The sequence below is a fragment of the Chelonoidis abingdonii genome, chromosome 5 (genome assembly GCF_003597395.2).
Source record: "Chelonoidis abingdonii isolate Lonesome George chromosome 5, CheloAbing_2.0, whole genome shotgun sequence".
NCBI classification, from domain to species: domain Eukaryota; kingdom Metazoa; phylum Chordata; order Testudines; family Testudinidae; genus Chelonoidis; species Chelonoidis abingdonii.
In genome coordinates, this window is record NC_133773.1 from 69,493,606 (window position 1) to 69,507,748 (window position 14,143).

General features: G+C 43.8%; 1 protein-coding gene across 1 annotated transcript in view; it reads left to right on the top strand.

Moving 5' to 3' along the window:
• Positions 1-964: 964 nt before the first annotated feature.
• KLHL2 (kelch like family member 2) overlaps positions 965-14,143 on the top strand; it is a 105,213-nt gene continuing 92,034 nt past the window's right edge. Inside the window, exons 1-2 of the mRNA XM_032785265.2 lie at positions 965-1,106; positions 10,817-10,942. Coding sequence (XP_032641156.1) covers positions 1,084-1,106; positions 10,817-10,942 — 149 coding nt within the window. The 5' untranslated portion in view covers positions 965-1,083. The remainder of the gene's footprint in view (positions 1,107-10,816; positions 10,943-14,143) is intronic.

Consider the following 14,143-nt stretch of genomic DNA (forward strand, 5'->3'; position numbering starts at 1 on the left):
AAGAGGAGACTAAGGGTGGGTATGATAGAAGTATATAAAATCATGAGTGGCGTGGAGAAAGTGAATAAGGCAAAGTTATTTACTTGTTCCCATAATATAAGAACTTGGGGTCACCAAATGAAATTAATGGGCAGCAGGTTTAAAACAAATAAAAGGAAGTTCTTCTTCACCAAGCGCACAGTCAACCTGTGGCACTCCTTGCCTGAGGAGGTTGTGAAGGCTAGGACTACAACAGGGTTTAAAAGGGAACTAGATAAATTCACAGAGGTTAAGTCCATTAATGGCTATTAGCCAGGATGGGTAAGGAAGGGTGTCGAGTGACAGGGCCGGCTTTAGGAAGTGCATGGCCCAATTTGAACAGTTTCAGCCGGGCCCTGGCAGGGATGACTTAAAAAAAAATGTAAAAAAAACACATAGGACTTGTACTCACTGGGTGGCGCTCCAAGTCTTCAGCAGCACTTCAGCAGCGGGTCCTTCACTCGCTCTAGGTCTTCGGTGCCACTGAAGGACCCACTGCCGAAGACCCAGAGCAAGCAAAGGACCCGCCGCCAAAGTGCTGCTGAAGGCCTAGAGCACCGCCAGGTGAGCAAAAAGGCACCTCTAGCCAGGGAAGGGATTTTTACTGGGCACCGGGCCCGATTCGGAGGAATTGGTGGACAGTCTAAAGCCAGCCCTGTCGCACGATCACTGAAGTTCTCAAGTATCAGAGGGGTAGCCGTGTTAGTCTGGATCTGTAAAAGCAGCAAAGAGTCCTGTGGCACCTTATAGACTAACAGAAGTTCTGGAGCATGAGTTCTCCTCGGTGAATACCCACGCAAATTGGATGCATGTGTTCTCAGGTTCACTGGGAGGCTGCGTGCTGACGTTGCGCCGTCACCGCCCTCCTGGCTGGAACCCGGAAGTGGGGTGAGCTAGCGCAGCCCGCCCGGCTCTGGCGGGTGGATGGATGGGACCCCGTCTCCTGGGCGGCGGTAGGGCCCGGCAGGGGAGAGGCGCGGGGTGTCCGGGCGCGCGCGGCGGGCATGGTGCTGGCGGCAGCGTGCGGTGCCTGTGTGCTGAGGAGGAAGCCTGCGCGGAGCCGCGATGGAGATGCTGCTGCCGCCGGTGTGAGTGCGGGCGGGCAGGACAGGGGGGCCTCGGGGATGGCCCGGGCGCGCCCTGCTGATGACGTGGGGAATCCCCGACGGTGTCTCCCGCGTGGCCTCCGGCCTGGGGAGCGGCCCCTTCCCCCCCGTCCTGGTCTCTGGCAGCCTCTGCCTGGAGGGAGGCGGCAGCTCTGGCTCGGGGTCCCCCTCCTGGTGCCCAGGTACCGCTGTGCCTTGAGTGCCCATTGCTCAGGCTCGTCGCCCTTCTTCCTCCCGCTCCCTCGCTTGTGTCAGCGCGATCCTGGCAGGGGAGCCCTGGACGCCGCTGCCGGGGACCCGGCAGAATGCGCATCTCCCACTTGCCGGCTGGCTCTGGGTCCCATCTGCCCTTGTGGCGTTAGGACACGGTAAAGCCTGGCACAGTTACAGCCCTGCTGGATCGTGTGAAGGCTGCTATCCCATTCCCCGCCTGGGTTAGCGGAATTGGTCTGAAAACAGGAGCACCCAACAGGTGAAACGTGGTAGTAGGCCAGGTATCGGCAGGATTTTAATAATACTTTGCACTAGTACTGTAAGATCATCAGGGGGTAGACTGTCTCGTTGTACCTTATACAACGCCAACAGTGTTTCGTAAATAACTGTTAAGAGCTGTCACAAGCAGAGGCAGGTGAATGAGGGAGATCCCAGAAAGTGAGCAAGATTATAAATGGTCAGCAGAAAACATGATAAAATTCACTCCCATCCTGTAAGACCAGGAGAGGAGATGCTAAGGAATGCCCTTAAAAATCTCTTCCCAAGGAAGGGAATAGCACCCTCATTAAGGATGCCTTCAAGGGAAATGTGTAACCACCCTGTTATATTTCCCTCATCTTGACTGAGATTCTCTCATTTTTGCATTACCTATAGACATCTTTATAGCATCTGTTTTATGAAGAATGGTTTTGCAGAAAATATGAAACATTTATAGTATCATCCACACTCATTTGCTGGCTTTGTATTTGAATAAAATGCATATACGCCTCTTAGAGCATGCACTGAGATGTATTACTATATTAAGAGATTTCTAGAGTGTTCAAGGCATGTGGATGTAGTGGCTTTTTTTAAAAGCAAGGTTGCTAAGCAATAACTAGTTTCATCAGTGGTTTATGTAGGCATGCATATTTTCTGCTTCTCAGTATTTTACAACATTTTACCAATTCCATAGTTCCAAACCTCCTCAGATTTGAAGCACAATGAGTGTCCAGTGATTGAGCAATAGTATTATGTATAAGTGTGTAACTCCTTCCTTGCCCATGGTACTTGCAACCCCTTTTCCTCCTTGGTGCAGTAATTTTACTTTCGTAACTAACAACCATATGTTTTCTTTGTATTAAGGTAAGCAACATATTACCTCCTTTGTACCCAGGATTTGGAATGTATTACCTCACTTATTTTTCTCTCTAATACCCATGGTTTGGCAGTTACCTAGGCAGTTGACCAAAAAATTGCTACAAGCACCTTCTTCCCGCACTGTTATACATAAATGGAAAAATATACCACCCACTGTTTCTTTCTTTATCTCTTATGGTAAATTTGTGCTTTCCCAAGCTGTCTTCCAAAAAGAAGCCTGTCTGCAACAAATCTTGCAGCCTCTGCTGCTTGTAGGAGCCTGGATTTTGGAGGAGTTAGCAGAAGATTGAGGACAGAAGGAATTAACCGTGATGGGGTGGTGTGTATGGGATAGTAGAAGTGAATATGCTTGTGAAAACTCTGCTCAGTATACATGGCAACACTTTCTGCTCTTCCAAGATCTGGCAGGTGAAGACTTTGATATATGAAATTAGAAATGACAACCGGGTCCCATCTGTTGTTTTCTGGTTTTCAGTAAATGTGTTGCATGCCTATATACAAATCTAGATTCCCATTTTTTATACCAATCCAGGATTGAATGATGTGAGAGATCCTACATTATATCTTTTCTCCCTACATCATCATGTGTGTTGTAATCTGACATGCAAGTGAGGTTATATATTGCCCCATAATGTTTAAAGTTTACTTACTTCTCATTAGCGCCAAAGTGTAGCTATTGTAGTCCTGGAATTTCAGGAGGAGCAAGGATCATCAAATGGGGAGGGTTGCATAAATAGAATAGGCAGAGAAAAGTTAGTATGAGTCTGACCATTCCTCTGATTCAGCTGACCACACTGTTTATTTTCACCCTGTTTGGTTAAGCATGATAATATCAGGACAACTGGAAGATCTTTTATAGCATCAATATATTGAAGATTCAAACCACATGCCTCCACCATGCTTAGGTTAAGGTTCACCCCGGCTGTCTACACTGTAGTCTAATGTACGTGCATCATACCCTCCTCATTACAGTATAGTCTCAGATGCCACTGATATGGGACCGCTAGAAACAACTAAAATAGAGTTGCTGTCACGAACAACTGTAGCTCAGCTGGAGATACCACTAAACAAATCCAAAGTAATTTAAAGTATGTAAAGCAGCCTCCAAAATAGGATGCATATTAAAGAGGGCTTTTTAATTCATTGTGGTCTTTATAACATCAAAGCTAACTTACGACAATGCTGTTTTGTAACCTAGAATTTGACAGTTTCATCACTTCCTTGTGAATCTATGGTTCATATGTAATCAACCCCTCCATCTCAGCCAGTGTGTCTGGAAACCCTCAAAGACAGCATTTGGCATAATCTTAAAGTTTTTAGACTGTGGTGTATTGCGTTGGAGTGTGAGAAGTTATGGTAGAGAGTATTGCTGACTTGGATGTGTGTTGTAAGCAAGCAGAGACGTGAAAGGGTAAATGTTTACTTCACTGTTAATTATCTTATGGTGCAATATATATTGCCTAATACCTGTAGTTTCAGTATATCATTTTGATTGCTTGCTTTTATTTCTGAATGATGATCCCTATATACAACATATAAATTAGAAAATTAAAGTTTACTCTAAAAGAAATGCACTACAGGGGCTGTATTTAGGTGTTTTGTAATATAGTGATAGATGTAAGGAAGAGATACTTCCTAATGTTGGGGTTTTTTTGGTTTTTTTTTTGAACATTGATGCAAAAATTTTCTACTAATTATCCCCTGAACCTCTTTTTACTTAAATTGTATCTGTTCGTTTAGGACACTTCCCAAAAGTTAGCTGTAAAACCATCTTTTAAATTCTAGAATGCACGTTACAACAAAGCTTAAACTTGTTCTTCGTAATAATTTTCAAAAGAATACCAGCTGCCCATTTAATTTTAAAAACAGCGAAAAAATCAATCTCCTTTTCCATTTCTTATAAGGAGTCTTGAAGTTTAAATCTCCTCAGTGTGAGAGAGATGCTTTCTTTGATCTGCTTAGCTCTTGGAAGTCCAGGGGCTCCAGGCTGCTGGCCCCATGCTGTCCAGAGTTCCTAGGGATAGCTCTGTCCGCCACTGGGGAATTTTTTCCCAAGAACCCCCTGTAACATTTCGCGGACCCCTAGGGATTCCCAAACCCCAGTTTGGGAACCACTGCTTTTGCAAATGCAGTGGAAAAAACTGATGAGAGTTCTAGGTCCCTAAATCTTATGTTGAATTTGACCCTCCTAATTTGGTAAAAACACTTAAACATGACAAACTATAAGCAATGATTTAATCTTCACTATAAAATATTGTAAACTTTTAAAGTATTTATGTCGGAGTGGATTGCCTCCAACAAGTGATTTGAATGCCAAATATTCATGCTTGATTGTTGGGAAATTTTAAGCTTAGGGAATAAAGTTGTGTTGTGCAGATATACAATATTTTCTAGCTCTAGTATGTTCAACAGAGTGAAATGGTAATTTGTCTCCTTTGTGGGAATAGCAGCAGAGCATTTAGGCATTATAGGCAATAGCATAGCTTGAAAATATACTTGCCTACTCATTACTGGCTAGCTCAGGTGGGCAAAGGAGCTGATATAAGCAATATTTGTAGAATTTAAACATTCTTTTAAAAAGTTAAGTTTTTTACCTTTTTGATTGTGAGGTCACTTGCCAAATCTAAACAGAAGCGATGCTGTTCTTCAGAAAGCTTTGTTGTCTCTGCTGCTACTCTGAGACTTTTCAAGCAGCAGTAACTCATTAAAAAAAGTCTGATCAGTTTCACTCTTTGTCTTCAGAAGAGTCTTGTGGACAGTGGTGAAATTGCCCTTAATCCTGTCAGTTTCATGTTGCTGATGTGAACTGAACTGCTGAAAACTGAACAGGAGGAGATACTAGAATTTTCAAAGGGGGAGGATAACCTGGAAGCTGTGGGAGATATTGTGTTGCAGCAGGCTAGGGCTGGGGGAGAGGGAGTGAACTGATTCTCTTCCAACAGATAGATAAGGGTATGGGAGATTGAAAATTTATCAATACTGGGATTACGTCTGAGATCTTTTCCACTCAACTTTTCTGGAACACCTTGTCCAGTTCTGGGAGAATGCTTCATCTAATTCTCAGTTTGACTCCAGATTTTGTCACTCAGATTCCTTTTTTGTTACAAAGCAAAGCTACCCTGAGTTGATCGGGCCCAAGTGGGTATAGAGAATACCACATATCCAAAGTTACACAGAAAGCCTCTTCCTTTTTATATATATATATATATATATATATATATATAAATTCCCCTCTCACCCCTATGGGTGGTATGTGTCTTCCTCAACCTCGGGTCCTCTACCAGAGGCCTGGGAGTTTGAGGGTTCTGCGCAGTATCTTAGCTGTCCTAGCACTGCACTCTTCTGGACAGAGAGCTCTGATGTTGTTCCTGGGATCTGTTGGAGCCACTCACCCAGCTTAGGAGTCACAGCCCCAGTGCTCCTGTCACCACTGGGATCACTTTGGCCTTCACTTTCCACATCCTCTCTAGTTCCGCTTTCAGGCCCTGGTACTTCTCCAGCTTCTTTCATATTCCTCCTTCCTGATGTTGCTGTCACTTGCACTGCTATACTCTACCACCAAAGCTGGTCTTCTGTCCTTGTCTGATTACCCCGAGTCTGGTATTGGCCCATACCTGCTGTCTGTCGGGGACTGAAGTCCCACAGAATCTTAGCCCTGCTAATTCTCACAACCTGCTTGGAATCTCCCATCTGTCTTGGGAGGGTCTAGCCCATACCTGTGTCAGCTGTTCCTGTCACACAATGCCCGCCACTTGGTGGTGCACGTTCAGTGTATGCTGTTCCTGCCTGCATCTTAATCCTGCCACATGTGTTGGGACCTGTCTCTGAGGCCTCTCTGCACCAAGTCTGCCACTTTGGTCTCTTAGTGTGATAGACCACCCGCTTCAATGGATCTGGTCTCAGTGCCTGTTCCTTGTGCGATGCATCAGTGCCTTCAGTGGCTAGCTCTTTAGTCAGCCCTTTAGTCACTGGTATGGGTATTTTTTTTATCCCAGTCGGAGTTCCAGTGCCCTACAGCTATCGTGTCGATGGTACACCCATGCAGGGTCTTGTCTTGCCATGGCACTATCTTCTGCTTGTGTCTCTCCCATGTCTGCTGCTGGCCTTAGGCAATTCTCTCAAGCAGTCATCTTTGGGGGCATCTTACTGATGTACTTCCTGGATGTTCTGGGTTTCATCCAGGACGTGGCTTGATGCTCACCAAGCCCCGCCCGCCCTTTCTATCCAGCTGTATACAGTCTCCTGGGTGTTGGACTGGGGGTGGAACCTCCGTGCAATTGTGGGAGCTTCCGGGTTTTCACAGGCTCGGCAGCCTCCATGTCCTCCTTTGGCACTCACTATACCGGCAAGGGTATTCTGATTGACTGGCAGGAGGCGTATCCGTTGATGGCGTGGATCTTGTTCTTTCCACTGAGCTGCTCTTCAGCGATCCTTCTTATCCTTGGTGGACTTCGGATGTGCGTCTTGCCTGCCTCTTCAGTCATTGGTGTTCCATGTGACTGTGGGACGCCAAGGTACTTGTAGGCTGGTCTGTACGTCGCTATGTGGCCCCTGGTAGTTCCACCCCATCAGTCTTGACTAACTTCCCTCTCTTCCTACCATCCGGCCACACTTCTCCCAGTCCGAATGACATCCCGATTATCCTCACACTGTAGATCCGCCGTCAGGTGGAACTTAGCGATCTCAATGTGCTCGTTCATTCTTAGCATACAGCTTGATGTCATCCATGGAGGGAATGTGGCTGATAGTAGTTTCCACTCTTGGAAAACCTGTACCCGTATCCAGTCCTTGTGATTTATCTGGCTGAGGGGTTTAAGCCTATGCAGAACAGGCCGGGGACAGTGGCATCACCTTGGTATATGCCACAACTGATGGCCACTTGTGCAAGCATGCCTTGCGTTGACTTCCAGTGTATGTCTTCCACTAGTCTCATTGAGTTCTTGAGGAAGTCCTTAGTGTCCTGTTGACTTTGTATAGCGCCGACATTCCACAGATCCACCGTGTGCCGGCATTGGAAGTCGTTAGGCTTTCCTGTAGTCAATCCAGCTGTCCTCAGATTTGGTCTGTCTAGACCTTGAGTCTTGGGGACTGCTCTATCTATGAAGCAACTGGTGTTTTGAGCCTCTGGTGTTGTTCCCAATGCCCTTCTGAGCTGTGCTCATGTACTGGCCCATGTGGGTCCTGTAGCTTGCGGGCTATGAGCCTGATTAGGACTTTGCATGTTGTGGGGGAGTGCAGCTATTGGCCGGCTCTGTCCCTTGCAGGGCTCTTTTCATGATTCAGCACTGTCCTTCCTTGTGTTAGCCGTTTGAGGTGGGAGCCTGCTGCTAGCAGCTGGTTCATCTGTGTGCTAGGCGTTCATGCACTGCTGTTAGTTTGCCTTTAGCCAGTGGTGTGGATCATGTCTGGTCCAGGTGCTTGTTCCAGCTCTTCATTGTTCTTGACCGCTGCTGGATGTCTTCTTACTGTGTTGGTGACTGGTTTCTGTTTCTGGTGAGATTGCTGTGCTCTGTTCTCGGTCCTGCAGCCCACTTTGCACTGGTGTTATGAGTTCTTTCTTTTCTCCCTATGTTCTCTGCAGTATGGTTTCAGTTTCTGCTGCTAGTGGCTCTGCTGTTCTGTTTGTGTTCTTGCACACTGCAGTTGGAGTTACCACCTTGGATGGTTCTTTGGCGAGAAGGGCATTTACATTTTTTGGGCTCTGCTTCTTCTAGTGTATCTCCTTAGCCTGTGTAGCTAGTGCTGTTGAGCCTGTTTTTAGCGTCTCTTAGGGCTTCACGATGGAGTTCAGGTCCTTTGTATTTTTTCAGTCAGCGCGAGTCTTATCTTAATCTCTACACCTTCTGTAGTTTTCCACCAGGTGACTAAACTTCTCTCCGAGTCCACTTTGATCTTATCATCCTATCAACTCATTTTCCAGTGGTGGGTACATTACTTTGTTTTCTTGACTTGTGTACCAAGCAATCTCCGGATTACAGAGGCCTGTAGCGTCATACCAGTTCACTGGTTGAGTTATGGTCGGTTAGTAGGAATTGTCATCAGTGACTCTTATTGGCATACTTCTAACATATAGCTGATGATCTTCTCCACTGAGCACTTGGTAATCAGGTCTGAGGATTGACGTAGCTGTTTCTGCCATGATCTATATGCCTCGATATCAGCTGCTGTGTACTGCAATGGAAGGGTGGTCGCAGTTGAAATTTCAGCTTCAGGTGATGGGCTTTTGCACACTCCACTTGTTCTTCCAGGACTTATTGAGTCTGGGATGTAATTGTGGAGTTGGTCTATCTCAAGCTGTAGAGAGCAGCTTCCTCATTTTACTATGTTGAAGCGTTGGGTTAACTAGCTGGTTTATCAGTAAGTGCTGATGTAGGTCTTTTGTTCTATCACAGTCCCTCTCATACGTTTTCATATACCCCTCATTAGTCTATGGTCTGTAGTAGCATTCCATCATTCCAGGTTCTCTTGTCTGTCTCCATGGAATTGGTTTGGTTTCCAGTAGCCCACTTATTACGTTCAGATTGTCCTGTTCCTCAACATCTGGCGCAAGACCTTGTTAATCCGGGCGACGGGTCGAGCTGGCATGACTCTCCTAGTTTCGTGTCACTCTTACATATTTTGAGGTAGGAGTGAAGTGTAGGGGGTTCTTTTGGCCAAGGACCCTACTGGAAAGTTGGGGTCCAACCGGATCTTGAACCCGCGGCTCTCTCGTATCAAAGGGCGGTCTCCCGTATCAAAAGCGGCGGCACTCTTAACACTAACTATCAGTCGCTATACAACTATTACATTGCATCACATGTTTTTGGATTGGCTTGATCTACTTTTGCTAGGAGGAACCAATTCCTCGTGCGATGCTCTGCTCCATGCTTGGCCCAATGCTCAACCTCATCTCTTCATTTTCTAACTTATTTTAGCCCATTGGTTAGTAAATGATGCTCTGGTGTCTGCCTTTACCTTAGCTGGCTATCCGATGTTGTTCTTTTTAGTCTACTGACCTATTTACTTATCTTATTTAGCACAAAATTCTGTTTTCACCTAAATCTGTTTTAACCTTCCTTATTCTATCCAAGAAATTTGAGGGCTCCCTCATTTGTTATCACCATGTCAGCCGGGCCTCAGTATGATCAGGGAACAACTAATCATAGGTTTTGTCATAAGTAAGATAGCGGTAGGGTTAAATTTCTTTACCTGTAAAGGGGAATCCCAAACACCTGACCAGAGGACCATATCAGAGAACTGGATTTTTTTAAAGTCAGGGCGCGGGAATTGGGGACTCTGAGTCTTTTGTTGGTTCTCCCAGGCATGGCGTGAAATCACGCTTCTCTTCTAACTCCAATCTTTTTTAAACTTTCGTCTACCAAGATGTGGTGCAAAGGCAGCAAGGCAATAGGCTGTATATGCTTTGGTTTGATTATACATGATTGTTGTTTTTGGTTGGACTGGTTCTAAATTGGCTGTCTTTTAAATCAGACTGTTTATTCCTATTTTCTATAAGCTATATCCCTGTTATTGATCTCTTTAATTGCTTGACGTGTTTGTTATATGTATGTTCTTTCTTTTTATATAAAGTTTTCTTTTTAAAACTTGCTTGAGGTCTTTTCTCTAGTTACAGCTACGGGAAGAAGGGAGGGGGGAATCTCTTTGTGTTAGCTGACTAGGTTTGAATGCATAGCCCAGGGGGAGGTAAATTATCCTCGCTGGTTTGTATTCAAGGAGCATAATATGGCATCACTCCGGCTAACCCAGGGAAAGGGAGGGAAGCTGGGGGATGAGATAGGGAGACCCAGGGGCTCTGGGTCTTGGGGGGTCTCTCCAGGGAAAGTCTGGGGGGACCAGAGCGAGGCAGGCGCTGTATTCCTGTCTGGTGGCAGCGAGATAAGATCCAAGCTGGTAGAAAGCTTGGGGGAGTCCATAGTAAGCACCCAGATTTTGGACGCTAAGGTCCAGATTTGGGATAGATGTTTACCACAGGTTTAGATGAAAGATGTTCTACCTTGCCTTAACAGGACTCAGGGACAGCAGCGAGGCAAAAATTCCAGTATCCATTCCTTTCCCAGCAGCTGAGGATTGGTAAGGGGGAGGATGGGCTCCTCACTAGTGCCTTCGCTCATGGAGCTTACTAGGTTAACATTCTCCTTTATCATCAACCTGGCTATTAGATGTATTCCTCTGACTAATATTATTAGGTGTCTGGTATATTTTCCAAAACATGTACTGAGTGTTGGTAATGTGGAATTTGAAATTACTCTGAGTACAAAGTAAGTTTGGCAAAAAGAATTGGGACCATGATTTTCAAGTAGACAGAAATGTTAACTAAACTTGGTTGTCTTGTTTGTTTACAGATGTACAAAACTTTGCCATCAGAAGCCTGTGGATCTGAAACATGATAATACTGAAAAACACTGTCCTGTTACAGTGAATCCTTGGCATATGAAGAAAGCTTTCAAAGTTATGAATGAATTAAGAAGGTATGTATTGTATTTATGCACATATATGGGGTCCATCCATTTTCAGTTGTTCACAAGTGTTGTTTTTTTTTTTTGAAGTTTCTGCCGTAAATAGAATGTGTAATCGCATGAACATAGCTTTCCAGGTAAACCAATAAGATGAATTATAAAACTAAAAAGTGATAACTCGTTGGTCTTCATAAAGTAATTTGATGGAATCTATACTATATATTCATATTACCCTTGACAAGCTAGCCAGAGCTACTGCTTATTTGTTGGCTTGGCAGAATTCAATGTTGTGTTTTTAATAATTTCAACAAAAATAAACACTGATCTCTAAGTATTTTTCTGTTTTTCTGGATATACATTATTAAAGTTCTACAACATTATGGATTTTAAGCATTTTTAATTTTTCTATGTTTAAATTTTCACTGTTTCATGAAATTATGGGGGGTCAGACAGTAATTATTTAATGACAGTAGATATTGAGATTTGAAAGTTAGTTTATAATAATTAAAACAAATTGTTAACATCACATCAAAATATACAAAGTAATTATTTGAATTTGATTTAAAGATATCAAGCAGTATTTTTTTTACTTTGCCTATCTGTAAATTTCAATTATTACTGATGGAGATATTCATTTGTCAATTTGGGTGTGTACAGCGAAATGGATGCTTACCAACATTTACTGATAAAAATCTAATCCTTCCAAGCCTGCTTATGGGGTATGAAAAACATTTGAAGGATTTTGTTTGAGTTTCAGTGACACTGTCTGTTGCACAGTGTATTTCAAATAGGTTCAGTAAATAGGTCACTTTTCACATAGGCCTCTTATGCCCTAGGAAAAGTTTTTTGTCAAGTTTCCCACCATTGCAACACTGGAAGCCATTGATGGCAGCAGTAGGTAAAGTATGGAACTGATCACTCCAGTCTATCAGAAATGCTGAGAATAGCCAGATTTTTAGCTTGTATCTTGAGAGATTTGACCATGAAGAATAATGGTAAATTGCAATGGATCAGACTGGACAGAAGTATCTAGTGAGTGTGCTACAAAGATCTGGATGAAGCCAGGTTTTAAATGAAAGTTAATAGAGAAGTTCTCTCTGAAAGAAGAGGGAGGGAACAGTGTACTGTAAACACTCAGGAGAGAAATACAAATGGATCTAGAAAAGTTACAAGGTGGGTGAGGTAATATCTTTTATTGGACCAACTTCTGTTGGTGACAGAAACAAGCTTTTTAAGCTACAGGGAGCTCTTCAGATGTGGGAAAGGTAATCAGAGTGTCACAGCTGAATACCAGGTGGAACAGATTAAGCATAAGAAATTAACACATTGCAAGAGACCATTCAAGATGAAGTGACAATTAACACCTCTGCAGTCGCAGGACAAAGGAGGGTTAGTAGGTTACAAATTATTGTAATGAGCCATGAAACCAGTGGGTCTATTGAGGCCATGTCTACACTAGCACTTACGTCAGGAAAACTTCTGTCGCTGGGGGTGAAAAATTACCCGGGGCTGCCAGGCTCTAGCTCTGTGTTGCACAGTGCCTCACTTCAGTCAGTGGAAGTGCTCTTAGTGAGCATGCGTGCACCACTAACAGAAGGAGCGAGTATGGACGTGAACCACTATTTTAATTACTGTGGTGACTGTACGTCAACTTAACTGAAGTGAACTTAATTTTCTAGTGTAGAGAAGCCCTAAGTCTCTAGCAAAGTTATGAATTTAAGTTCCCAGATTTGTCATTTGAAGGTGTTGTGCAAGTTTCCTTTGAGGTCAAGTACTAAGAGGCAGATATTTGGTCATAGTGACAGAGTGTTTTTGTTGTTTATCGTTTTTCTGTTTGAGTTCTATTGAGAATATAGTAGTTGTCTGGCTTCACCAAGTCGTCGTTGGGGCATTTAATGCACTGGATGAGGTACTCTTTATGTTGTGATAGGCATTGATAGGACGTATGGATGGATCTTGGAAGGTGTTGGAGGGTATTGATCCACTTAACAGTGAAGATATATCTGCAGGCTTTGCATCTGTCATAGCAGGATCTGCTGTCATTTGATTTGTTGTGTCCTGGTCTGTGGGGAACTTGTTTCTGATCATGAGCTTAGAGAGGTTGGCTGCGGTGGGAGGTTGTTTGAGGCCATAAGAGGGGATCTGGGAAAGATTTCTTTCAGGATGTGGTCCCCATAAAGTATGGATTGCAATTGTTTGGTGATACCCCAAACAGATTCCAGTGTGGAGTGGTAAGTGATAGTTAGGGATGTGTAGTTGGTGGGTTTTTTCCTTTATTGAAGCAGATTTTCTTGGGGTATTTGGATGGCCATTTCCATCATGAAATTTACTTCTCTGATGGAGTGTCCTGGTTTGGTGAAGGCAATTTTAAGTGTATATCCTGGACTTTCTTCTTGGAGCATATTCTGTGGTGTGTGAGTGGATAACAGATTTCTTGTTGTGTTTGGGGTGGGTACTAGAAATGAAAGTAAGTGTGGTGATCTGTGAGTTTCTTGTATATAGTTGCTGTAGGGTTTCTTTGTTGAAGCTGATTGTGGTATCCAGAAGGTTGATGCTTGTGGGGGAGTGTTCTAGAGAGTTTAATGGATGTGTGGTGGTTCTTTTAGGAGAAATTGTGGGATACACACTTCACCCACTTAAAACGGCCTTCATCAAACAAGGACACTCCATTGGAGAAGCAGATTGCATCGTGAAATGATCCATCCAAATATCCTGGAAGAATCTGCTTGAATACAGGAAAAAATCCACCGACCGCACACTCCTAGTTCTCAGCTACCACACCATACTGCAGTCCATACGGAATATCATCAAACAATTACAAGCCATACTGGATGAGTCCTGCATCCTGAAAGAGATCTTTACCATCCCCCCTTCCATCTTGTCTTTCTCATGTCCTGGGACCAATGTAGCTACAACACTACCAACTAAAGAAGTTGGAAATTCAGGCATGCTGTGTTTCATCCTAGAAAAACCTAAGCTATTTTTCTTGGTTCAGAGATTTTTGGTGATAAAATCTACTTGAAAAGTAGTAATAACAAAGAAGACTTTATGGTGATTTTGAATAGTAAACAAGGCATGAACTTGCAAAGTAATACAACAAAGAAAGCCACTCTGAAGTTTGGGCTCATCACTGACTAGGAAGCTCATAGCCCTGATCTACATGGGAGTTTAATCATAACCTTTTAGTATTTGTCCATATTGATACATGGCATG